Below are 26,255 nucleotides of genomic sequence, written 5' to 3'. Positions count from 1 at the left end.
GTTCTCAAGGACTTGTCTCGGTCTTGCTGGTTTTTCTCCACAAGATCGTACCTCTGAGCTCGTGTCAGAAAGCGAAAGATAGACTTCACGTAACAGATATTCAGCTGGCAGCCAGCTTGGCTGGGACTTGACTCCAGCCTTCTTAGGGAGCACCGGGTCCAACCCCAGCCTCACAGCGAGAGCTCCGACTCGGCCAAGGTCACCGAGCGGCTGTGTGGTGGCGGCAGGACGGCCTGCACTTGGCTGGCCCAGCTCGTGTCCTTGCTTGCACGGAGTCACGGACGCTGTCTCTGTCGTGACCCTCCTCGCTGCTCCCTCTGCCCTCCTCCCAGCCCCCACCAGGCTGGGACTCCAGGCCTCCTGCCTCGGTTTCCCCTCTAGCCCCGTACACCCCCTGCCCTACTCCCCTCCCTGACCCACGACCTTCTCCCTTCTGGAGGCCCAAATCTCAGAGCACAGGTAGCTAAGACAAGGTTAGAAAAAGCCCAGAAGGCACTTTATTGGAGGTCTCTGCCTCCGTTCCCAGGAGAAAGGAGCCAGGAGCCCCCACTGAGGGTCCCAGCCTCACCCCGCCCCTCACCGGCCCCACGAGAGCCTGGGACAGTCAGTCTGGCCACCAGAGCTCAGTGGGAGAGGGATGGGGAGGGGAATATCTTAGAAAAAATAGCTCTCTATGTACATCCAACGTATTTATAGCACATAAATTAGGGAGTGTTCCGACCCCCGCCCGCGGAGTCCAGGTGCTGGGGGAAGCCAGTCCAAAAGAAGGTGCGGGGGACCCATGCTGTCCCCTCTCCCTGCGCCCCTCCAGCCTGCTCGGCCTCCTTGGCTCAGTCTACACATCTGCAGGAGGAAGGTCTCCACAGCGGAGTCTTGATAGAGTCAGAGGCACCCAGACTCTGAGACGAAAGCAGCTGCCTCCAGCGCCCAGCCAGCAAAGTCCTTCAAACCCAGGGCTTGTAATTCCGAGAGGAGGGCTGAGAGGAGAGGCCGCAGGCCCGAATACGGGGCCAGGCTGTCAGGGTCCATGAGCCTCGGCTGCTTTGCAAAGCGCTGGGCGGCGAGTCTGACGGTGGAGGCCCGGGGTCCTTGTGGGAGGGGCGGCAGGCCTCATGTCCGTGCGTGCATCCCGGCTCTGGTTGGGACCCTCAGTTCCGACTCCCGACGACCTCTTCCTCCTTCCAGCCGCTGGAGTTCTTGCCGAACTTGTAGACGAGCCGCCGGCCGTCCACCCGCTCCAGGATCTCCCGCTTGTAATAGTACCTGGGGGAGGGGGGCGGTCAGAGGGGCTCAGGCAGGAGGGCCAGTTTCCTCAGGTGACCTGCCCCCACGGGGCCCCAGCTCGGCTGACCCGAGCCTGACCCTCTCGGGAAGCTCCCTCTTCTGCCCAGCCCTGGGGAGGAGCTGACTTGGTTCCATTGCGCTGCAACCTGGTCTTGGGTCCAGAGGACCCGGTTTTGCCCTCGCCTTCACGTGTCCGGCTGGCCGAGTCCTGGGGCTCTCAGCAAACCACATGATTTAGGGCTTGGAGGGAACTTCAGGGGGATCCAGCTCACCCTTGATGCATGTACATAGGGGAAAACCGAGGCCCAGAGACAAGCAGCTTAATGCTTCTGTAGGGGAGGAGCCGGCCTCAGTGTGGGCCTCGGCTACTGCTCGGCCCCTCTCCCTTAGGACGGGCCTGCAGACCACGCCAGGAACGCTGTTGTCAGATGGGGTGACACGGGCACCACGTGCCAGCCTCCCAATCTCCCCGTCTCATTTCACCCAGGCCAGTGTCCTCGTGCCGCCGGCCTCAGAGCTGGCGGAGGCCGTGGTCCCTGGGCCCCGCCGCCCTCACCTCATGGCCCTGCTCAGCTTCTCGTAGGTCATGCTGCTGTTTCTCTTCTTCTGGCCCCACAGCTGGGCCACGGCCTCGGAGCGCAGGAACTTGAAGACGCCTTCCCGCCGGTTCTCCCACTTCATGAGGCCTTCGTTGAGCTCCGGGTGGATGAGGATGTCCCGGATGAACTCCCACAGGTGGGTGCCTCGGGGGGCTGCAAGGACACTTCCATCAGCCTGCGGTCCCAGCGCCCCCTGCCCCCGGGCCCGCTGCCCTCCCGTCCCAGCGCCCCGCCCACTAATGCCCATGTGCTGGGGGTGGCTGAGCCCCTCCCCAGCTGCCCGCTGGACAGAAGCCCCAGGAAGACCATATCCCACCCAGCCCCACCGTTTCGCTGGCTCAGATATCAATCAAATGTCAGGCTGGGGTACGAGAGCCCTTGAGACACCCCATGGCCTCAAGGAGCTCCCAGTCCTGTGGGGGCCACGGTCACAAAGCAAATGCACTGATGGGTGGGGAGAGCTCTGCAAGGACAGGACACAGAGTGGCCCCAGCCCGGGGGACAAGGGGACAGCATCCTGGGGAAATACTCCCGACACTAGAAGGAAGCAGCCAGGCAGAGTGTGGGGAGCCTGCGTGCATACAGCACAGAGGTGGGGAAGTGACGGGGCCACCCACCCGGGGGCTACAGCAGCTGGTGCACCCTTGAGGCCCAAGGCCCATGTTCTCAGACTGGGGGACGGAAAGGCCTCCCCTTGCCGGCCCGGTGTCCAGGGGCCGAGGTTCCTCGCCTGAGCCCACCAAGGCTCTCTGGGCCCTGCCAGCCCCCACCAGCTGCCTCCTCACACCACCGGGCTGTCCCAGCGGGTGGGACGTGGGCATGTGCAGAGAGAGCTGGAGCAGGTGGCAGGACCCTTGGGCTCAGCCCCTCTTGCCTTCCTGCGGGAGCCTCAGTTTCCCCTCCTCTGCAGCACAGCCCAACCCTGGCCCCGAGCAGCTGTGAGGATGGCCGAGGAGCTCGGGGACAGCCAGCCGGCACAGGAGAAGAGCCCCCGGCCCCCGGCCCCTCTCCGCAGAGCTTACCGTGCTTGCTCTTCTTGCTCTCCAGGCAGTCCCGGGAATCTTTGCTCAGCTTGCGGGGCCGGCCCCGTTTCCGCTTCCCGTGCTTAGGGTCCCCCTTCTTGTAGTCAGGAAAGGGCTCTAGGGTGGGAGGAGGGCGGTCAGGATGGGGGCGTGAGGGGCAGTCCCTCCACAGGAAGACCCTGCGGGAGAGCGGGATGGGGGGAAGGGCAGGCCAGGGCACTGCCTGAGGGGCCACCCTGGGGACGGGGGCTCCCTCCACTCACCGCTGGAGAAGAGCTTGCTGTCGGTGGGATCCAGGTCCACGTCGCTTCCACCGGAGTCTGAGGAGTGGGAGCTCTGGGAAGCCCCTGTCCCTAGGGCAGGGAGGGCAGCGTGAGTCCCTCTCCAGCCACTTACCCTCTGCGGGACACGCTGCCTGCCCAGCAGGCTCCTGTCCCTCCCAGAGAGCCTGGATTCGAGTGTGGGTTGCCGAGGGCTCAGGGACACTTGGGGGAAGGGAGGCTGTGACCAAGGGCTCACCTGCGGTGGAGACGTCAGAGTTGCCTGGGGAGGGGGCTCCCGCCCCGTAGCTGCCAGGGTAGTAGGGGCTGGCCTGCGGGCAGTCGTCCAGCATCTCCTGGCCGAAGGGGCTTCCCTGGTCTGGAAGAGGAGGGAAGAGCTCAGACAGGGCTCAGAGGAGGGCGGGACAGGGGGCCACCCAGCTGCGGGATGACCTGCTGGTTTTCTAGCTGGGGCCACAGAAATCAGGACAGGGAGGGCACGGATGCGACAGGACGGGCTGGGGAAGGAGTGAGAAACTGGGTTCTCACCGAAGGGGCCCGGGTCTCCCAGGGTCTCCTGGAAGGTTGTGCTGTCCTTCTCCAGCAGCTCAATGATCCAGCTGAGCTCGTCAGGAAAGCTGGAGGCTGCTGAGAAGGAAGGAAGGAGGGTCAGAGCCCAGGCCGAGTCCCACCCCTCACCCCTCACCCCTTAGGGGCTGTCTCGCTGGCTGCGTCCACTGGCCTGGGGCTCCGGGTCCTTCCCACGGCCTGCTGACCTCAGCTGGGGGTACGGGCTGACCACTAGACCAGCCTCCGTGACCGAGAAGGAGCCGGCAAGAGGCAGACCTCCCCACCAGTGGCCTGGACTCACTGAGGTCCCACAGCTGGGAATAGAGCTGGTCCCCCAGAGGCCCAAAGACCAGACGCAGCTCCTCAGGGGCGCAGCTGCAGAGCGCGGCCCCGTCCATGTTGCACCGCGAGAAGTCGATGGCGCTGGCGTCGTACTTGTTCTTCTCGACCTGGTAGCTGATCCAGTCCAGCACCTGGGCCTTTGACCACAACTGGGGCTGCTTCCCCGACCAGCTGGCCTTCTCTACAAGGGGCCGGCACGGCAACAGTCAGCTCCGGCCACCAGCAGACCCTCACAGCCCCCTTCCAGCGCCCGTTTGGGATTCTGTGCACGTCCCCCCTCACCTCTCAGAGAAGCCCCCTCAAGAGCAGGGGTAGGAGGTGGTGGTCTGGACACCCTTCCCGCACCTCACTTAGACAATCCAGCCCCCACGCCCCCGACACCTCCGCCTCTTACAGGTCCACCCGGCCGCTGGCCCTGGAATTTGCTCGGGAGACCCTCATCCCTGGCTGGTCCCCCATTTACCTAACAGGCTCTTGGATAGATGTCTCCCCCTCCCCAATCACCCCATTCCACTCTGCTGGGACCCACCTGTGCCCTCCAGTGGCATCTGGGGGTTGCTCAGGGTCAGCACCAGGTCATCGGCCCCAAAGGTGGCAGCAGCGGGCACAGAGGCCAGAGTGGGGTCCTCCGAGCTGTACATAGTGCTGAAGTAGTTGCTGAAAACGTTGCTGATCTCACAGGTCGCAGCCATGAGGCTCCCTGGGGAGAGAGGGCCAGGCTGGTGAGGGGCCGGGTCCTCCCCACCTCCAGCCGTCCTGCTCTAGCCGAGCCTGGGGCCAGAGTAGCCCCAAGGGGCGGGAAGGTCAGCGCTTCCTGGGATACCTTCTCTCCAGGATCTCCGAGCCCGGTGGGGGCCCAAGGCTCAGCCCACCTGGCCCTTGGGTGGGACTGGCAGAGTCGTGGCCACACTGTCCCCCTAGGGACACTCTCACTGCCCGACACTCCTGCCTGGGCACTCTGCACCACGTTGCCACAGCAGCCAGCTTAGAGCTGCAAGTCCATGGGACCCCTACCCGATTTCCCGAGGCCCAGGCTGGGGAAGACGGCAGGTGGAGGTCCTACCGGAGTGGCGGGTACGGGCCTGGAAGGCAGCCAGGCGGACGGGATTAAGGGACAACAGGCAGGAGAGAAATCCACGAGGCACAGAGTTCCACAGGTAGGCGCCGGCCCGTCCCCCACCGCCCTAAATAGAGGCAGCCGGAGCCCCTCCCAGCCCAGCCTTTATAGCGCACCTGCGTCACCTGAGCTGGCGGCTCATTGGACGAGGGGATTTCCTGGCCTTTAGAATGGGCTCCTGGCCCCGGGTGATTTGCATATTTTGTGCCACTTGGCCTGGATCCGAGCAGGCGGTGCTGGGAAATCAGGCCCGGCTGGTTTAATGATTGTCAGAGTCTGTCACCCCGCACCCTCTGGGGTTGGGCACAGGGCACTGGCCTGGGCGGGCGGCGGGAGAGTCGCCGGGGTGGGCATCTGTACTTTCGGCCACCCTCTGGCTCAGGAAATTCCTTACAGGGGCCAGGCCAGGGATGGGCTGGGGAGGGGAGGGGCGGGTGGGGGCCCTGAACCGCTGGCGGAACTGGGTCACCAAGGGTGCTAGCCCCCAGCAGCCTGGAGATCTGAGGCCAAGGGGCCTGGTAGGGAGAGAAGTACGGAGACGTGGAGATTTTTCCCGCCACGCCCAGGATTCAGGCTGGAAGGCTTTCCAGACATGGCAATGTTCACGGGCTACTGGTGGTGGTGGGGTGGCCCGCCACTCGCTGGCATCCACTGTGCCGGCAGGGTCTGGCATATTCTCTGCCTGCTCAGGCCCATCCACCTCGGGGTTGCTGGAGAGACCTCACTCTGCCTGGACCTCTTCCCTCCGCCTCTGACCGACCCTCGGTGCCCCGGCTGCTGGAGGTGCTGGAATCCACATGCGTGCGTTTATCTTCCATCTCCTCTCCCTCTCCCCTTACCCGCCCAGGTCACTAGAACCGGCCTGCCACCCTCTAGTGGTCAGAGGCCTGAATACGGGGTCACGCCATTCAAAGGAAAAGGGAAGGCTCAGTATGAACTGACTGTTTATAGGCGCTTTCAACCTCCTCTCCATTTAAACCTCACAAAGACCCTGGAACGGACATGTGGCTCTCTCCACTGTGTAGACAGAAAATTGCTGCTCGGAAGGGCTGGACAAACCGCCAAGGCCACGCGGAGCCAGCTAAGTGGTGGGGCCGAGATTTAAACCCACCTGCTGGTGCTCTTTCCCTCCCCAGCGTCTCCTGGCGTCGGGGTCCTATGCTGGCCTCTGCGCCCCGAGCCCTCGCCTTCCCTCTGTGCAGAGCGAGTCCGTCATGTCTGTGGTCATGAACTCAGCCCAGAACACCAGGCTCCGGGGCCAATCGACCTGCTGGAGACCCTGGGCTGGGCAGGGCAGCACACAGGAGTGGGGAGGCAGGAGATACCCCACCCCCGCAATTATGTGGTCTTGGGGGAGACGTGGATTCCCCATCTGTAAAAACAGGTTCTTTGGACTTAACCATCCCTAAGATCTCTTCCAGACCTGGTGTCTTATGCACCTAAGAGGTCGGATTGGAGTGTCTCTTTCCCACCTTTCTGGGTGGTCCGTGGCCAAGCTTGGCCTCAGAGGGCAAACAGACACGGTGACCCCACTGCCGGAGCCACCTGCTTCTTTAACTCTCAGCTCAAGGACCAAGAAGCTCATCTCGGGGAATCGCCATCTCACCCTCCTTGTCTCTGAATCCACTGGGTGCCCAGGAGAGGGGGTTACGGCCCAGGGCCCCCTCCACTGGGCCAGGGGTGGCCAAGAGCCCAGTTGGCCCTTCAGGGGGCCTCCCCCAACGAGCCCGAGGCGGGCACACCCTCTGCCCAGTCCTCACCCTGGAATGTGGGAGAACCGGCTTCAGCCCCAGGACTGCTCACGTGCTCCCTGGCCCCAGAGAACACCCGAGGCTGAGGCTCGGGGCAGGATGAGAAGGGAGTAGAGGAACAAGGAGGGCAGCAGTGCCCTTGCCTTCATGGGGCTTCACGGGAGGAAGGGGGTTGAGACTGGGAGTTCCTATAGGCTGCCATCTACCTCCATCAGCAGAAGGCCCCGTAGGGAGGGATGTCACAGAAGCTAAGTGCGAGAGACTGACATTTGAGGTCAGTGCCTTGGAGGGGAGGGGAGGGGGGTGGGAGGAAGGTTGCAGAATAGTGGTCAGAGGATCAGAGGAGCCGTGGAACAGGGCCTTCCCAACCCCTGCCAAGGGCAACAGCCCACTGCCCGTCCCCACAGAGCTGGCCCAAACAGCACACGGCCTCTTCTTCAGGATGGAGAACAGCACAAGCATGGCCCCCCAGCCTACGAGAGGACAGGCACACCCAGCAGGACTTTGTCAGGTGGAAAGGTGGGGAGCGGGGCAGGGAACGCCACCCAGGACACACACGTCGTGGGACTTGAGGGCTCACGGGTCGTGGAGTCAGAGTGGCGTCGAGGAGGAGCCCCAGCCTTCTGCCTCCACGGTGACCGTTCACTGCTCTGGGCTCCTCAATGCTGCGGGTTTTTGTACAGAACAAGGAAAGACATCCCCTGGTCGCAAGCGGGGGTGGCATCTGGATGGCCCCAAAACAGTCCTTGCCGATGACGTATTGTCAGGAACGGCCCCAAAAAAACTAGAGAAACAGGTTGCTATCCAAACGCCAGGGCCCAGAGGGACTCTGAACCCTGGGCCTCCAAATCTGCTGGGGACGCCCGGCGTGCGGGGACCAGGCCGTCGCCCGCCGCCCCCCGCACCACGGCACCCTGCTTCTGCCGAGACTGAGAGCGAATCCATCCGTGGGGCTCTGCTCCACTGGGAAGGGAAGGGCCTGTCCTGGGAACCCTGAGGCCAAGGGCAGAGCTACGTGGGGACCGGCTCAGGACAACGCTGTGTATAGGAAAGGCAACTTAAGCATACGTATTAAGTACGTCCTTGCAGCCCTCCCCTCATCCCACACCCACCACCTAAGCTGCTGACACCTTAGACCCCACGTTGAACCCAGGAGCTCAGAGCTTCATGCCGAGTTCTGAACACACTCATCGCCATGCCATTAAAATAGTTGTCTGGGGCCAGAGGCGAGGCCCTAGGGACAGTGAAAAGGACAGAGAAAGGACTCTAAAACACACGTTTGGGTTCTGGCAGTGGAAAAGATGAGCAGGAATGAGGTTGCAGATGGAGAAGTCACCTGCTTCATACAGAACTGGGAGGCAATTCATTTGTGCCTTTTTCCTGCAATGGCCACGCTATGGCCACGCCGCCCTGTATGATTTCCTGCACCTGTGCAGGAGCCCTCCTTTGGCCTGGGAGTGCCCTAAAGACAGGCAGACACTCATCGTCTGGGCGCCCCCCAGAGACCTTCTCAGGACACCTGCCCGCAGAGGGGACACCCGGAGAAGAAATCTCACAGTCGCTCAATCCATCACTCCCACTCAGATACTTTTCACTTAAAAATATTTATTAAAATGAAGAATGAGCCTGAAAAAAGTATTATCAGAAAGCATCCCTTTGCATATTACTTCCAGAATCAGCAAAAGAAGGAAAAGAATGAAAGAAATCCGCTCTGCCTTCCCCGGAGACTCCAGCAGGAGGAGGGAGAGGACTGGTGGCCCGCTGTGGAGAGCCACGGGAGGGCCCGGTCTCAGGACTTGGGGGCCAGAGAGGCGCCCGCCAGGCAGAGGCCCCCGGTCGCAGATGCCAAGCCCAGAGAACAGAGGATCAGAGGAGACACAGGCTTCGGGAGGGTGAATTCGGCTGGAGAGCTGGGGTTCGGGCATGACGACCCTGGAAGCTGGCAGCGTCTAGGAGGCGGCAGCCACGCCCACGAGCTGCTAACTGTCCTTGGGCGCCAGGATCTGCTGGATGTAGTTGACAACGTTGCTGTGGAGCTGGGAGGCGGTGGCCGCAAAGGTCTCCTTGGCAAGGGCCTGGGCCACCTCGCTGCCACCCATCATGGCACGGTACAGCGGAAGGGTGTATTTCTGTTTCCCCTGCAAGAAACACAAGCGCGCAGCCTCAGCGGCCTGTTCGGCGGGTCTGTGCCGCCCCCTGGCACCAAGGACAGCAGTCACGGCAGGTCCAAAAGGGATATGGGGTCAGCACTGGAATGAGGGGCTTCCCAGACTGAGCACTCTTGTTCTGGCATCTTCTTGGGGCCAAAGATCCGTGCAGACAGACCTCAGCATCCCCCTCGATCCGTGATGGCAAAGGATGTGTACGCTCAACAACATGAAGGGGACCCAAACCTGGAGAGAGCTGCAAGTGCTCAGCCCCCAAGTCAGCAGCGGGGGGCGAGGGCTGCAGCGCATGATACCGGGGCCGTGCACGCTCCCACGGCAGCCAGGCCAAGCAAAGACACGGGGCAAAGGCATGGAAGTGTGCGACACATCAGAGTCCCTGCAGACAAGGGGACGTCTTCAGAGGCTCAGGACACCCCGCAGGGCCGCAGCACACAGACGGGGGAGACTGAGCATGGCTTCTGTGCAGCCCGCTCCTCCCGCTCTGCGGTCTGAGGACGGCCACCTTCAGGGCCCCAGCCCGGCCCCAGCAGTGTGACTCTCACGGCTGCCCCAGGACCCGGCTGGCACCTGAGCCTCCCAAGGCTCCTCTCCCCAGGACCAGCCCCCCGACGCAGGACCCCGCTTCCCAGTTTGGGGATCGCTCCCACCAGCTGTTCTCCCTCCGGCTTCACCAGCTGAGCTGCAGGGGGCTCCCTGAGTCCACAGGCTTCTTCCCCACCGGGCTGCGCCCCCACCAGCCACGCTGAGAACAAGGCTGCTGGGAGGATCCGCCGAGGCCCCTCCCCCGGCCTCAGCTCCAGGGCTAGTCCAGCCCAGAGGCCCACCGTGTGCCCCAGAGGTCGCCCACCATGTGTCCCAGGGGTCACCCACCTGGCTCTGCAGGAATTCCTTCACCTTCCAGAAATCCTCCTGGTGGTCGTTCTTAAGGACGATCTGGCCCCACCGGAGCCTCAGCTCTGCATTCCGGGAGTCGGAGACCTTTGGGTACGTCTCTCCGAGTTTCTTCACGTTCCCTGGAAACAAGAGATGGGTCACTGATGATGCAGAGCCATGTGTCTGAGGCCAGACTTACCCCAGAGGTGAGGGGCCCCACTCTCGGACTCTGCACATCTGCCCGCAGCCCTCCCCAGGTCCCAGGAACCACCTCAAGGCGTCCCGACCACCCGCTTCCGCTCCCGTCGCTCCTTCACGCTCCTGACAGTAAAGGCCTCTTCTCCCATTGCCCTTAATTTCTAAGGCTCTTCCACCAAACTCCCCTTAACGTTATCACAGACCTTCTGCAATCATCCTATTTGCCTTTCGCGACCAAAGCACACAAACCCCCAGTACATCCTGCCCCACTTTTTCTCCTTCCCCGACCCTGCTAACGCTCATCCAGGCTTTAACCTTTTTTCAGAACGACACCCTGGTGGACAGCCTTTCTGGCTGAGCAGCAACAAGGCCTCAGTGGTTCAGAGCTTCCGCCACCTGGGTCCGAATCCCAGCCCCGCCACGGACTGGCCGTGGGCCCACCTCCATTACCTGCGATCCCAGTCACAGCACCGACCCCACAGAGCGGCGACAAGGATGAAATGACTGGACAGATGCACAGAGCTCAGAAGAACTGCCCGCACGCCCCGAGGACGCACTGAACACTAGGCTTTCTGTTCTGTCCCCAGGGCGCTTGTGTGGATGACCCCCATCCTTCTGTGGCTGCTCTGCCCACTGCCACCCTCCCTCACTCCTGGCAGTCCCCGGGGCAGGTGCCACAGCGGCTTTTCCCGAGTCTCCTCCGGCCGCTGACATACAGCTCTGCGCACAGGAACTGTGATCACCCGTAGAAGAAAGCAGCCCCTTTCCTTACCGGGAGGGAGGGGGGACTTCTGGAGGATCTGATCCAGGAAGTAAACCAGCTGGTAGGTCTTCCAGGTAGAGATGGCCACAGCCTCAATGGCCTTCATGTCCAGCTCCTCGGCCACCCACAGCTGGGCCAGCTCTTCGGCGGGCTTCATGAGTGAGTCCCCAGGAGAGAGATCAGGGAGGTAGGGGGGCCAGCCAGGGGTATTCAGCCATCGATCAAACTCAAAGCCTGTTTGGGAGAAGAGAGAAGACACCATCAGGACCCTCAGGCAGCGTCGCGGGCAGCCTGCCCAAGCAGCTCCCAGAGACCTCGGGCTCCTGCCTGCCTCTCTCTGTCCATATGGGACACCACTCTCCCACGCAGCCACCTGCTCCCAGGGGCCCAGCAGCAATGACTCCTAGAGATGGTCAGAGTTAGACTGGACTGCCCCCTTTTCTACTGTGAGAATGTTTTTAGCTCCACATCAACACGGTGCTGTCAGAGCCGGTGGACGGATGCTCTCCGAGCTTCATTCAAGGTCACGTCCTCCCCAGATGACCAGCATAGCACAGGGCTGAAGCCACTGGCCTCCAGGACCAGGTTCCGGGGCTCCTACCCCAGCTCTGCCATCACCCAGCTGGGAGGTTCCAGCACGTACTTCACGTCTCTGCACCTCAGTTTTACCTGTAGAATGGGGGTGAGGGGCCCCGCCTGGGCGGGCAGCTGTGAGGCTCAAACGCACAAGAAGAACTCAGCATGCTGCCTGGTGCACAGTGGGCACTCAGCAATTATTATCCACCATCAGTTACAGAGCCTCCTGACCTTGGAGGGCGGCCTCCAACCGGAGGGCGGGTGCAACGGGGCCGGAGCAGCCCTGGCCGTCAGGGAGGCTGGCTTTACCCAACCATTGATGGAAACCACTGAGGCAGCTCCCAGCACTGTGGCAGTGTCTCCTGGGCTGTCGCATCCACGACAGGACCTTTTCCACTCTCCCTCACGAGCAGTGCCTCCCGAGCCGAAATCAGGGCAGCCACCGGGACTGTCCTTCCTTTAGAAGGCAACTCCACCCTCTTATGGCTGCTGCCGCTGTCACTGCCTGGGCGTTTCAGCTAGGGCAGCAGAGTTATAGGTCTCCCTGTGCGTGTCCAGGAGCGAGCAAGGAAAGCAGGAGGAGGAGGAGCTGAGAGAAGCGGCTGTGCAACAAGGCCCGGCACCCTGGTTTGTTCCCCAAAGTGCCAGGACCGGGTGACCTCGAAGCCATCTTTTTGCACCCCACCTGGTCTTTGCAAAAGTAAACCAGAGAGAATTCTCGCCATCGCCTAGAAGCCTGTGGGCAGGTTCCTCGCTCACCTGGAATGGAATCCACCTTCCTTTTCTTCAGCTCAGGGAAATATTCCAAGAAGAATTCCAGAAAGTCATCAGCTAGGATGCTTTGGAATTTAAATTCGTTGACATAGGCCTGTGAGGAGGGAGGGACTTTCAGTTACTCGGGGTCCCGTGGCTGGGGGGGGGGGGGACCCCGTTTCTCAGGGCGTCCACCCTCCGACATGGCCCGGCTGCCTGACTGGTCACTCCTCCTTCCCGCCCATCTCTGGCCTGCCCATACCTTGAGAAAGTTGTCAAACTGTGCCTGGTCGCCCACCAAGTGGGCCAGGTACGAGACAAAGCAGAAGCCTTTCTCGTAGGGGGTCTCATTGTAGGTGTCATCCGGGTCGACACCTGCAGAGGAGGCAGACAGGACCTGACGCTGGTGACCCCTCGCCACCTGGTCCTGCTCGGGCCCCCCGTTCAGAGGAGAACGGGAGACATCAGAGCTCAGCGTGCCCAGGGCCGGCAAGGCCAGGGATGTTTCCAGACCCATCCCGGCCTCTCCGGGGCCCTTCAAAGGCGACCCTAAAGGACCATTAACTGTGGCCTCGATAGGAAGACACAGACCCCAGCCTCCCGTGGGGTCTGGCCAGCTCCCTCGTTCCTGGAAATGCTTTGCCTGGGCACTTCCATCGACTCAGGATGGAGGGCTCTGCGCCTCTTCAGCCCTGCTGGCCTCCTACACTCACGTCCCCTCCCAGAAGAAGGGGCTGTTTCTACGAATGCTCTGGGACTAAAATAAACGGATTACCAGTCTACAAGAAGCTCATTTTCATAGTCAGTGGCACCAGGGAATGGGAGCTTCAGTTGCACAGAAAGCTTTTCGGTTAGTCACACGCGAGCTAAAGAGCAATGTTAGCAAACACACGCACGCGCCCTTGGACAAGTCACTTAACTTGTTGGGCGCTCAGTCACATCCTCTGTAAAGGAAGGCTAACACTTGAGCTACAAAACCCACAGGTCTGACTTGACGACAGAAAAGGAGTGGTAAAGAGTCTCATAAAGCGACATGGACCTGTACGAATGCAAAGCGACAGGGAAGTCATTAGGAACCGCACAGAGCCGGACAGAACTCGTCTCCGCCGGATCGGCTGCGGCCCCCGCTGCCCAGGGGCCGGGGAACGGCTGCCAGGAGCCCCGAGGGCTCCTCCCGCTGGTCACCACGGCGCTCGCCAGCGTGGGCTCCAAGCTGGCTAGGGGAGGGGTGGGAACAGGAGCCGCGGACCTGGTTCGATCTTCACCCGGAGCTTGTTGAGCGGGTTCTCCTCGCCGCTGACGTCCATGTGCTGCCGAAGCAGAGCCCGCCCAGTGGCGGCTTCCAGGCAGGTGTAAGCAGCCCCTGGGGCAGAAAGAAACCACAGGACCAGAAAGCTTGTCACCACCTCCCAGCACGGTTCCTGGCAGGACAGGCTGTGCTGCCCCCTCGCGGCCACAAGAAGAACGATGCCAGACACCTGAAGCTGACCACTGCCACCCCCTGGGGACCCGTCACCTGCCCTCCCACCAGAGACCCTGACTCTGTAGCCCCAGCTCTCATGGCTCTGGGCTACGAGGCACTTGGCTGGCTCGGGCTGTCGGGCTCTGCCGTACGTGAGGACTGGGGTCCCACCTTTTCCTCTGACAGTTACCTCCCCAGCCATGTATTTCTATTTTTAGAGATAGGAATGTGATCTTCTATGAAAACAGGGTATCTTCATCTGTCTGTTCCCGTCAGACAAGAGAAACTGTCACCCACAGCTGTTCCAGGGGTCACTGAGTCTCCTCCTGGCTCTAAGGTGGCAGGGAACAGTGGAGGGGAGGGCACCAGGTCTCAAGCAGCAGCTCTGCCCCTTCCGATGCTGCAACTCTGCACACCTGACTTAACCTCTCCTGGCCTGTTCTTCCGTCTGCACCCTGGGATGACAACACGGGCCTGCGGGACTCTTGGTGGCTGTTCAGGACATTCACAACTAGGCTCCTGCTTGATACACTCGGGAGGAAAGTGGAAATCTGAACAAACTTTCTGGGAGGCAACGGATGACATGAGCTAAAAAGCCTTTAACATGTTCAGGTCCAAAAACGATGTTTCTAGGAATTTGTCCTTATTGAAATCATCTGAGAGATGTATTAACATTCATACATAAAGACATTTGTCAAAATGTTATTTCATCGGAAAATTGGAAACAACCTATTGATTGAATAAATTACGAAACATCCATACTATGCAGCTGCAGAAGAAAATTCAATGACTTGGGAAAATGCGTAACTTGATTAAGGTGAAAAAAAAGGCAGCTGGAAAACCATGTGCGGTCTGATGACTCGCACACGCAGAAAAACGTCTGAAAGGACATCCATTGATTATCTCCAAACAGCGAGATTATGGATAATTTGTGTGTGTGCCCTCCATTTATACCAAAATAGATTTCGATCAGAGAAATAATAAAAATAAGAAATGTTATATTTTTAAAAGCACGTGATGCATGGTGGGTTTTCAATAACGAGAGGGTTGAGAAAGCCTTTTGAAAGCACACCTGGGCTCGACTCGAGGTTGTGCCTTCCTTTGCTAGGTGGCCCGGGCACACTTGCCCACCCTCTGAGTCACAGTGAACTCATATACAAAATGGAAATAATAATGATACCTGTTTTGTGGGGCTACCGTGAAATTGTCAAATGATGAGTGCTTTCTCGGGTGCCTGCGACAGAGCGGGTGTGCAGGTGTGCAGTGGGAGGCAAGGGCTATAACACTCTCATGATTCACGCAGGAAATCAACGAGCTCTCTGCGTGGACGACCCTGGGCAGCTGACCCCCTGAGGCTGGGCCCGGCTGTAGGGAGAGCAGAGCACCAAGTGTGGGCTCTGCTTGGAGGAGGGGTCCTTTCCCTGTCAGTTCCCCTCGGGGTTCAGTCAGTGAGATCCCTCCCTGACTGCCCTGGCAGATTCAGCGACCTGCAGTGAAGCGGGAAGCATTTACTTAAACAGCCTTTGTCCAGAGTTAGTCCTCTATGGCCTTTCACTGGAGCTTTCTGCATGACTGCCACCGCCCTTCACGCCCACTTGTATTCAGAAACCCCCAAGGGAGGCAACAGTGGCCTCACAGGCTAAGGAAGCGGGTACAGGGTCCTGCGGAGCAGGCAGGCAGAGAGCCGGCTTACCAAATAGCACAGTGGAGATCCTCCTCTGGGCATACATGGTGAAGCCTTCATTGAGCCAGAACTCACCCCAGTTGGCATTGGTGACCAGGTTCCCAAACCAACTGTGGGAGATCTCATGGATGATGACATCGGCCAAGGAGCGGTCCCCTGCTAGCAGGCAGGGGGTGACAAAGGTCAGACAAGGGTTCTCCATTCCTCCGAACGGAAAGGATGGTGGCATGAAGAGCAGGTCGTACCTGCCAAGAAGGCGAGAGGTCATGGAACGGCTGCCCAGGGTGGACTCTTGATCCCTTCCCAGCCATGACTCTCCCAGCCTCCTTCCAGCCCCAAGAGATGCCGCCACTGAACAGGCACCGTACGTCCCTGGGCCAGCACCCCAAGTGACACCCAGCCTCCTCAGTCCCGCTGCCCTGTGGCCCCCCAGCTTGCTGGGACTTCCGTCTCCCAGGGGCCTCTTGCTGTCACGGAGACAGCTCTCCAAAACCTTCTGCTCTTGGTACATTTTCAGCTCTATCACACTGAGCCCACAGGTGGCCCACTTGGGGTCACAAAGACCTTAAGAAGCCTTTGGTCTAAGGTTTAAAGTCTGAAGATGTCAAAGAAGAAAACGGAGCATGGGGCTGCTTCCAGGAAAGATAAGTCAGCAAAGTCCCCTGCCAGCGTTTCTTCAAACTCAGCAACTGCGGGGCACGCGTCCCTCACTCCAACAGCCCCCCCACCGACCCACGGTCCCTCCTCCCCAGCAGGGAGCGAGGCCTCGCTGATACTCCTCCTCTCCCTCTGCGCCCTCACGTCTGGGGCTGGGGCACTTGGCTCCAGGAGACAGAAGGACGAGAAGCAGCACCAGAGGGGGGACAGCGGGAAAGCGGGGTCTCCGCTGGACAAGAGACACCAGAGTCAAGGGCATACCACACCTGCCCCAAACGTAGGGTCCAAAAAGTTTCTCCCCTGTTGCCAGAAATTCTTCTATGAGCCCGTTGTACTCCTCCTTGGCGGCCTCGATCAGGCAGGGCTCGGCCCACACCCGGCTCCTGGAGACGAGGACACAGAGAGAGCAGAGTGCCGCTTAGGGACCATGGTGGTGACTGATCGTGAAAGCCCCTGCAGAAAGCTGGCCCCCGTCTCGTATCTGAGCCAAATACATGTGACAGTGTGGCAGCCACAGAGCCAGGAGATGCAAGATCAGGTCACATGCACAGACCCCAGAGACTGCTCATCACCTGGAGACACTGCACCCACGACAGACAGTCCCAGGGAGGGCCCGGGGAGGCGGGGACTGCCCCTGGGCAGGCAACGGGCTCAGACCCACAGGGCTACAATTTTATGACTATGACATAGACTGCAATGTGGCAAAAGTTATCCAACCCTCTGAACCTCAGTTTCCTCATCTGTAAAATGAGTGGTGGGGATGACATCACACAGCACAGAAAGCCCCTCATCCAGTGGCTTATAGAGTAAAGACGGTTTCCTGCTCCCGGCTCTCAGAAGAGATTCTCATAATAGAATCTCTGCAATGGAAAGACACTTTAGAGATAAGCCTATTAACGGGAACGTGTTAACTGCCTCCGGTGGGTAACGGGGCGTGGCTCTGAGGGAGAAGGTCTGTGCTGGGGAGAAGCATCCTGATCTGCTGGCTTTTAGATGGTCCAGCAAGACCAAAACCAGACCTACACACAAAGAAGACTAATACGGCAGAAGGCGTGGACATACAGGTGCTCAATGCATCATCCTTTCCATTTTCTGTAGGAATTTTTCATGATAAAAAGATGGGGAAACAGAGGTGAAAAGTGGGTAGAAGTTAAGCAGATCCAACCCAACGAAGGTCAAGGCCGAGAGGGACGTGACCGGCCCAGGCCGATGGCTGAACTCCAGGGTGACCGGACCCCGAACCCAAGGATCCCGTAGCCAAGAGCACCTGCTGCTCCGCGGAGCCGCTCTCCCACCCGGACACGCTGAGTCGACAGCGGCGCAGCGGCGGGTTCGAGGCAAGGAGGAGGGAGGGCTTCTTCCCACCCCTGCAGAACCTCAGGAGCCGCTCCAGGAGGAGTGGGACAGAGACACAGCGCCGGGCGCTTCCCAAGCAGCAGATGCAAAGGCCTGGCCGGGAAAACTGCTCATGCAGGTGCGATGGCTGAGCGTCTGGGCCCTCCTGAGAGCTCACACTCAGATCAAGGCGGGGGGTGGGGGGGAGCACAGGTGGGAGGGGCCCACAAGGCTCAGAGGCTCAGGTCACGAGGGCCTCAGGGGCTTCATCACACAGCTGGACCTGCAGAGCTTCAGGGTGTTCAAAGCCAACGAGTGACGTATGTTATCAGACTGACGGAGATCAGAAGAGCTCACTCGGACAGCCGAGCACAGAAAACACGTTAACCTACAAAAGTGCGTGAGCTTCCCAAGCAAAACACACAGGAGGGAAGAGTGGGTCCAGGACGGAAGCCGGGGCCACCACACACGAGGCGCTGGGCAGAGAAGAGTGCACAAAGGACCCCAGAACCAGGACAGTCGTGTCACGAAGCCAGAGGAAGGTCAACAGAGGCCGATGATGAAGAGCAGGATGCTAAGACGAGGGCCGGAAAGTACCCCGTGTGTCGTTCGTGTTGAGGCCAACGGGCTCTCTCACAACAGGGGTGTCAACGCATGATGGGGACTGGATCCCAGCCCAGTGCACAGGGCGCGCATGTCCCCTCCTCTGTAAGGAACGCGGCCGAAGGGAAGGCGGGAGCTGGGGGAGACTGTGGATCCAGTGCGTCTGGGGTTCAAGCTTATTTTCTGCTTTGTTTTGGAGAGCCTGGAACGGGGCTGGGGCTGGAAGGAGGTGGGGCTGCGATCTGAAGGGAGGGGTGGGCGAGGGAGCAAAGAGCCGAGGATACAGGGAGGGAGTGAATCTCGGCCCGGACTGGCTTTAAACAGAAGGAAGGACCCTTGTCAGAGTCCAGAGGGCCGAGGGAAGGATGAGAGCCCATGAGGATGGCTTTGTCCCTGGAGGACGGGACGCTGACGTAATCCTATCTGACTGACGGATCCAATATTCTCAGTGAGGGAGGAGATGAGGTCATCCTCCTGGAGTGAGGCTCAGAAAGATACACAAAAGGACAGCTGAGTGACACTGAAAGCACAGCTGGGGCTGAAGACTACGTTTGTTACAGTTTTCTTGAAAACCACCCAAACATCTATTTCAACTTTTCTTTAATTCCAACTTTTCACCAAAAACCCAGCACTGTGTAGCGGTACCAGTGCAGTTTCGTTATTTTCTCCATCTCTTGAAGACCCATAGAAGAGGGGGAGGGGAATTGCAGGACCCAGAGCTGCGTGTCACAGCAGCAGGACACACACAGCAAGGTGGCCTGGGGTGTTGAGGCAGATGTGATCAACACACGCCTGGGCCAAGGAGAGAAGTCGGGCCAGAGAGCTGACTGCCCAGGAGGAGAGGCTCAGCATGCCAAACGGAAGCCTCCAGGAGCTGGAGGAGCAGAAACAGTGGGAGCAAGGCCACCAGAGGGCTGGAAGGTCAGCAGGGTGGGGTCAGAGAATGAGCGAGCTCAAGGTGTCTGAGATTTCCAACTCAGTACAGTTCACAATAACCCTAAGTCCAGCCCTCGGGCCTTGAGTGTGGCCCGGAGTGTGGGAACCCAGGGTGTTAGATGTGTCATCACGCAGAGAAAAAAGTCACCAAAGATGACGCGACAGGGTACCCGGCTGAGAAAGGACCATGGCACAGGAGTCAGTCTTCAAGGAATGAGTCTGTGAACTGTCCCCTCCCCAGAGTGGGCATCATAATTAACAACGTCCTTCCACCCACGGCACCTCAGCTTGCTACAGCCAGAAGGTGCAGGTGGGGCTGGATAGCGGACATCCAGGATATTTCCACTAGTACTGAGATTTCTGTCAGAAGAAACCAGGATGCTCTCAGTCAGGCTGGAATCTCATCGCCAGGATTGCAGTGCACGGAGCACCGGATCTGCAATAGAAATACTTGGACGGGAATTCCAGCTCTGCCAACCATGCGACTTTGCACAAGCCATTTCACGAAACCCTCACTATGCTTACATGTGAGATGGAGACAGCACTGATGCCCTCACTGAGTCTGTCAAGGATCAGAAGACAGTATGCATCAGAGGGACTGCTGCGAGATACCCATTACTCTCTTCTGCCCAGGATTTCCTGCTGGGGTCACAGGCACTGGGACTGGAGCCACACTCTGCTAGGGACCCTCCCAGTCAACAAACCCCGACAAGACCCTAAGATGTGACCCAGGAGGCCAGGACTGTCCATCTGACGGCGGAAGGAATACACCAGCACCACCAGTTAAATGGATCCTGTCACCTGGACTGAAGTACCGTGTTGTCATTTAACTACATCATTCTCTTTTCTTTTTTCTTTTTTCTTTTTTTGCTTTTTCTCCCTAAATACCCCCAGTACATAGTCGTGGATTTTTTAGTTGTGGGTCCTTCTAGTTGTGGCATGTGGGACGCCGCCTCAGCACGGCCTGGTGAGCAGTGCCATGTCCATGCCCAGGATCCGAACCAGCGAAACCCCAGGCTGCCGAAGCAGAGCACGTGAACTTAACCAATTGGCCACAGGGCCGGCCCCTGACTACATCATTCTCCAGTGTATTCAGAACACAGGTTCTCTCATCTCCCACTCCTAGTGCATCTCTCACTAACCCACCGTAGTCAGTTCTCTCCAGGGACATTCTATACTTATCTATTTTCCTGTCAACTGCAAAGCGGGCCCTCGTTTGGTTACCCGCTACCCTCTCCGCCAGGAAGGCAGCGCTCCATGAAAGGAGGCACTGGTCTAGCAGGACTGCCCTCGTTTGGAGAGGGCGTGCTGGCAGCAGATGCCGATGGGATCCCAGCCACTCCCTCTGATAGCGAGGAAGCAAGATTCATCGTCCTGGCAGTGCCACTGAGCCTGGTTAGGGGGTCTGAGGCTTGTAACTAGTCCTGGCAAGGACACCACCACCTCCAGGAATGGAGAGCAGGGCCAGAGAGGAAGCACACGGCGGAGCCAGGAAAAGGGTCACGGCGCCACTGTGCATGCAGCCTCTGATCCTCTCGTGTCAGGATTAAGCCATCCTGGCAGATCATATGACAGCCAGCAAGAACCCAGCTAACTGCATGCTCTCTCTGTCACACAGGTTCAGATTTATGCATCTGGAGCAGACAAAAAAAGGAGCTCCCATTGTCCTCCCTACAGAAAAACAATGGGATCAAAGGCGTACTTTCCAGGAATTAAGCACGAGAGAAAATAGGGAGATTTAGTAAAAAAGATAAAAAAGTGAGTATAGTTGCCAGAAGGGAATTTAGACTTAAAGATACTAATAAAGATAAGTCCTCTACAACCGCTGCCTAAGCTGCAGTGTCACCCTGCAAGGTGGCCCAGGACCGAGGGGGTCGGGTCGCATTCCCGACAGCAGGGCTAGAACTGGAGGGAGGGAGGGAGAGAGGCAAGGAGGGAGAGAGCACAGCCACCAGCTGCAGGAAGACGCAGAGAGGGTCCGAGACCACCCCCAGGACCACCCCCCCCAGCAGGTCCTCCAGTCAGAGGCCTCCTGCCTCAGTGGTCAAGCCATCCTTGTCTGCAGGGTCTCGGTCTCCTACCTGGGTCCAACTTCAGCAGAAACCAGGTCTCCAACGGCCAAGGCTATCAGATAGGAGGGGATGGGGTGACTCATCTGGAAGAAGAACTTATTTGGACCTCTCTTCTCCCAGGTGTCAGCGCTCATCACGGCTGTGAAGCCATCTGGGACCTGCCAACAGGGAAAGCTCAGGAGGTCTCCCCTGGAGAGACTCTCCCTCTGAGTAGCTGGGAGAACAGCATGGCCAGCAGCCTGCGTGGTGGTGATCACGACCTGGAGCCCATCTTGGGGAGCACCAGGGTTCCAAGAAACCAAACTTGTGCTAAATGGATGGGATTTAGCACAAATAAGATTTCTTTAGGTGGAGGAATTTTTCAAAGGTGCCACTGGAGGGAGGTAATTATTTACCAGTAGAACGTGACCTGAGAGATCTGAAACTGTCTTTCCAACCCCAACGCAGGTACCCTCGGCCCTACCCTCTTACCTCAATAAGAGCTGAATATTTAGATTTCACTGCAGGGGTGTCGAAGCAAGGGAAGAAGGCCCGGTTTAGGACAGCCTGACCCTGGGTATAGAGGAAGGGCTTCTTCTTTCCTGCCGTCTGCTCAGGAGCCAACCAGCAAACCTAAAAGAACAGAACATTTCAGAACCAACACCCCACAGAGGAGTTCAGCAAACCCAAAAGAACGGAACATTTCAGAACTGACACCCCGCACAGGAGCTCAGCCCAGCCACAGAAAAGGAGTCGGCCAGCAGGAAGAATTTTAGAGAATCCTTAGATCTTGCTGCTGGCCAGTTTGGCTCCGTCTAGGAAGTTCTCTCCTACTGTGTGTTTAATCCATCTGGGAGCCATGCCAAGGCATGGCAGCCACTTCACAGGGCAGAGACACCTCAATGGGTCCCTTCCTCTCTGAACCCCATGGGTCGTTTCAAGAAGTCCAGACCCGGCCTCTGACCCTGTCATCCCATCTTCCTCCTCCGTGTCCTCCCTGGGGTAGTTTCTCACCAAAAAATAAATACGGAAGCAGTTGTATTTGAATTTGTGATTAATATCACTCGCCTGGAAGGAGTCCATGATGAATACATATTCTCCACCCCCAGAATTTACCCTTTCGGAATAAATGTATTTTACATTATAGGCACTGGCTATGATTCTAATTTGTTTTCTGTTAGCCCCGCAGCAATGGCAAATCTGAATAATTATTATAAACCCAATTTTTGCCAACAGCAAAAAGAAGTTCACTTATAAGGGATGTGACTGTGCAGGTATGTCAGCATCAAATGCCGTTTGGAATTTAGAGAAGGACTGGATGATTCCAGGAAGGTTTCACAGGGGGAGAAAACTTGCTGGTTGAGCCCTCAAAAGCAGGTAGGACTCAGCTGGCTGGAAGGAATGCCAAGGACCTTCTCAAGGAGCTGGACAGCAGCATGAGGAAGGGCCTGGACAGAGGTGGGCTCTGGGAAGTGGTGGCGGCTTCCTCGTACAGGGGCAGGAGGCACACCTGTGCAGGTGTAACGAAGGGCTTTGAACACAGAGGTAGTTGAGACCTATTTCTAAGAGGCATAAGGAAGTCACATTGGGATGTTGGCTTTTTCTTTGCTTGAGTTTTCGTTTGTGTATGAAAAATTTAGCGAGTCTCCTTCCAGAGAGTACAATGCATATGGGGCAGGAGGGGAGAGCAACTCACGGTGGAGAAACCCGGTGAGCGCTGCCTCAGCCAGGTGATCAAGGGCAACGTCAACAGTCAGAAATCAGGCTGACGGTATGTACCCTCAACATGACGCAACAAAATGGCACTTTCTCTCTGCGAACTTTTGCTCAATTTTGCTGTGAAACTAAAACTGCTCTAAAAAATAGTCCTAAAAAAACTCCCCAATAACCCCAGTCTACTCATGAGAAAAACATCAAAACAAATTCCAACAGAGGGGCATCCTACTCCTCAAAACTGTCAAGGTCATCAAAAACACAGAAAGTCTGAGCAACTGTCACAGCCAAGAGGAGCCGAAGGACAGATGAAAGCTAACTACACTGTGGTATTCTGGATGGGATTCTGGAACAGAAAAAGACGCTAAGTAAAAACTAAAGAAATCTGAAAAAACTATGGACTTTAGTTAATAATAATGTATCGATATTGGCTCATTAATTGTAACAAATGTATCATACTTGTAAAATGCTAGTAACAGGGGAAACAGCGTGCATGTGGAGAGGTATATGGAAACTCTGTACTAACTGCTCAATTTTTGTTAGCCTAGACTGTTTTATTAAAAAATAAACACTTTTGGGGCCAGTTCCATGGCCGAGTGCTTAAGTTCACACGCTCCACTGCGGCAGCCCAGGAATCGGATCCCGGGCAGGGCTCGTCAGGCCACGTTGAGGCGTCGTCCCACATCCCACAACTAGAAGGACCTGTAACTAAGATATACAACTGTGTACAGGAGGGCTTTGGGGAGATAAAGCAGAAAAAAAAGAAAAAAAGATTGGCAACAGTTGTTAGCCCAGGTGCCAATCCTTAAAAAAAAAAAAAAAAGAAGATTGGCAACAGTTGTTAGCCTAGGTGCCAATCTTTAAAAAAAGAAACACTATTAATGAAAAAAATGTAATGAATTGATAATAAGAGCTGACACAGAGCCCTCACGAGGGATCAGGCACTGTATCAGGCACTGAGATAAAGACAGCTCATCTAGCTTCCTTCAAGCACACAGAGGAGTGCCTGGCACATCTTAATAAATACTGGCCATCATCCCCTCCATCATAATTCCTTACTCATCATCTTTGCTTGAGTTTTTGCTTTTTAATGACGTGAAGGAGATTGAAGGAGTCTAGCAGTACATACACTATAGAATCTGAAGTCAGGGAGAGGTTGTTACCCTTGGCGATTAGAGTGACAGCCCTGAATGGATGGTGGCAATGAGAAAAAGGAATAAATACAAGAGCCATTACTGTGGACCTCCTCAGTGCCAAGTGTGGATCTCTGCCATTATGTCTGAAGTGAAAGCTACTTAGTTTTCATATTCAATATGAGGTGCCACTTTCAGTAGGCAAATTAAGGAAGTGATTCATTTTTCCAGTTATCTTATTTAATTTCTAGTTCCTGCCCCAAACCAGGAACCAGAATACAGCAGAGCAGCTAGACACATTCCCAGCAGTTGCATCATCCCTACAGGGCGCTAGGATTTTCCTTCCCTTAGAGGTCAGTGCCTACGGCTTTGGACTTTCATTTTTTAAAACGAGTTCAATCATAAGGTTCATTTATTCCCGGAATGGCGAACAATGAAAACAGAACTGCCCTTTGAGCCAGTTCTAAGAGCAGAACAGGAACTGCCGGCCTGAAAAGCAGCCTTCAAATGTGGGTGCACAGCACCTGGGAAACTGGGCCCAACCCTGTCCGGGAAATGACAAGCGATGCAGCCTAAGGCCCCTCCACCAATGACTTTCTGGCTCTCACAGAGACAGGCCACATAACCTTCATCCTCTTATTTCTCATATTTGCAACCCCAACTTAAGATTTAAGAGGCAATCAACAGTGAGAAGGTCAGGTGACTCTAAAACCCAGGACACTCTAATTCCAGTTCCCACTCTCCCTCAAATTCTCTTCTCAGTCAAATCCGGGACTTCACAGAGGAAACAACAGCAGTTTTCTGGGTTCAGAGTTGTTTCCGCCCGCGGCACCGGCAGGGCACCTAGAGCAAAGTCCCAGTCAGCATCGCGCTGACTAACCGGCACCGTCCCGGCCCCACTGTCCGGGCCCCACTGTCCCGGCCCCGTAAAGCAGTTACCCAGCTGATCACAGGCGCCGAGGCCCAGAGCCCCGCGACGTTACACCCGGCGTGTGGGGCGTTCGTCACCCGGAGAGGCCCCCTCGGGCACAAGTGGACACTGGGAGGGACGAGGGATGCTCTGGACCGGCCAGGCCGCCGGGGAGGAGGGCCGGGGCCCCGGGAGCTGCGTGGCCGCCCCCTCCCCTCTCCTCCCGCCCTCCTCCCCTCCCCTCCCCGGGCCCCCCGGCGCTCACCCCCGGGCCCTCGCGCACGCTGTAGGTGAGCCGCAGCCACAGGTGCTGGCGGGCCCGGCACGGCCGCGGGAGGTCCACGCACAGCGCCTCGCCATAGCGCGCGAAGGGCCGCGTGTAGAAGGGCACGACCTGGCTGGACGGCTCGTCCGGGCGGCCCGGGGCCCGCCACTCCGGCTCCAGCTGCAGCTCCGCCGCCGTGACCCGGAGGCTGGGGTGCGAGTCGAGCCGCAGCTCGGAGGAGCCCCCGGGCTCCAGGCACCGCAGCGTCAGCACCGCCGCGCCGCTCAGCCCGCGGGCCCCCGGCGGACCCAGCTCGGCCCGCAGGTCCAGGTGCAGGTGCAGCAGCTCGAAGGCCCGGAAGCTGGACGCCGAGGCCACGTCCGCCGCCCGCGCCGAGTGCAGGGGCCTCGGGCCCGCGCCGCAGCCGCAGCCGCCGCCGGGAGACCCGTCGCTCGCCATGGTCCCGACGCGCCAATGCGCACGCGCGAGGAAGCCCAGGCCCGGGGAGAGCCGCGCAGACCCCGCCCCGGGGAGGGGCATCAGACCCCGCCCCACCACGCAGACCCCGCCCCCAGGGGGGAGACCCATGCAGGCCCCGCCCCAACACGCAGACCCCGCCTCCAGGGGGGAGACCCATGCAGGCCCCGCCCCAACACGCAGACCCCACCCCCAGGGAGACCAGCGCTGGCCACGCCCCCTCAGGCCCCGCCCCTCTCCCTTGCCTCCCCTCGCCCCCGCCCCCCCGCAGCCTCCTCTTTCTGCAGGTGCCTCAGGACTTTGGAGCAGAGGACTGTGGGATAATTTGGTCCACACTCGCCCAATGGTCCCAGGGGCGCACCCTCCCTCCTGGCCTTTCCCTGTGCCCTCATCTTCCCCGCTGGCCGCAGGATGTAGGCACTGGCCCCTGGATTGGAAGGGTCTGGGTTCCAGTTCTCCCCCAAGAAAGGTGAATCTTTCCGAGCCTCTTTCTGCGCCTGTAAAATAGGAGCAGTGATATCTATCTCACGAGTTAATCGTGAGAACTCAGTCTGGCAACGTGTCTAAACACGTGTGGTGAACAGCCCAGAATTCCATGCAGATTGAGGTCCATCCCCGGGGGCTCCAGGATCTTTCCAGGATCTACACGTATAATAAAAATACAAAGACGTTTGGCTTCCACTAGAGGGTGAAGGGAGCAACGAAAACCATGCACGGACTCTTTCAAAACTGTAGATAAGCTACAGTTTCCAG

At 58.2% G+C, this 26,255-nt stretch overlaps 2 protein-coding genes across 8 annotated transcripts; both read right to left on the bottom strand.

Moving 5' to 3' along the window:
* Positions 1–469: 469 nt before the first annotated feature.
* ELF3 (E74 like ETS transcription factor 3) lies at positions 470–5,273 on the bottom strand. Of its 7 annotated transcripts, none has more exons than XM_046678236.1 (9): positions 5,141–5,273; positions 4,607–4,777; positions 4,037–4,258; positions 3,715–3,813; positions 3,425–3,544; positions 3,169–3,258; positions 2,906–3,022; positions 1,841–2,036; positions 470–1,263 (listed from the first exon to the last, which is right to left on the bottom strand). In XM_046678236.1, the coding sequence occupies exons 2-9, from the start codon at positions 4,767–4,769 to the stop codon at positions 1,149–1,151; spliced, it is 1,122 nt and encodes a 373-aa protein (XP_046534192.1). In that variant the 5' UTR covers positions 4,770–4,777; positions 5,141–5,273; the 3' UTR covers positions 470–1,148. The 7 variants fall into 7 exon arrangements, with proteins under 7 accessions (XP_046534192.1, XP_046534196.1, XP_046534195.1 ...); XM_046678240.1 differs by having other exon boundaries at positions 3,169–3,252; positions 4,901–5,262; XM_046678239.1 differs by having other exon boundaries at positions 3,715–3,810; positions 4,901–5,262.
* A 3,260-nt stretch (positions 5,274–8,533) lies between these two features.
* Positions 8,534–25,505, bottom strand: RNPEP (arginyl aminopeptidase). The gene is made up of 11 exons (XM_046679814.1): positions 25,026–25,505; positions 21,497–21,637; positions 21,035–21,183; positions 16,346–16,462; positions 15,432–15,667; positions 13,526–13,639; positions 12,539–12,651; positions 12,283–12,391; positions 10,957–11,181; positions 9,984–10,126; positions 8,534–9,083 (listed from the first exon to the last, which is right to left on the bottom strand). The coding sequence occupies exons 1-11, from the start codon at positions 25,482–25,484 to the stop codon at positions 8,925–8,927; spliced, it is 1,965 nt and encodes a 654-aa protein (XP_046535770.1). The 5' UTR covers positions 25,485–25,505; the 3' UTR covers positions 8,534–8,924.
* Positions 25,506–26,255: the final 750 nt, after the last annotated feature.

Source organism: Equus quagga, chromosome 12 (assembly GCF_021613505.1).
Source record: "Equus quagga isolate Etosha38 chromosome 12, UCLA_HA_Equagga_1.0, whole genome shotgun sequence".
NCBI classification, from domain to species: domain Eukaryota; kingdom Metazoa; phylum Chordata; class Mammalia; order Perissodactyla; family Equidae; genus Equus; species Equus quagga.
The sequence above is the reverse complement of the archived record's forward strand: the minus strand, read 5'-3'. Positions and strand labels throughout refer to the sequence as shown.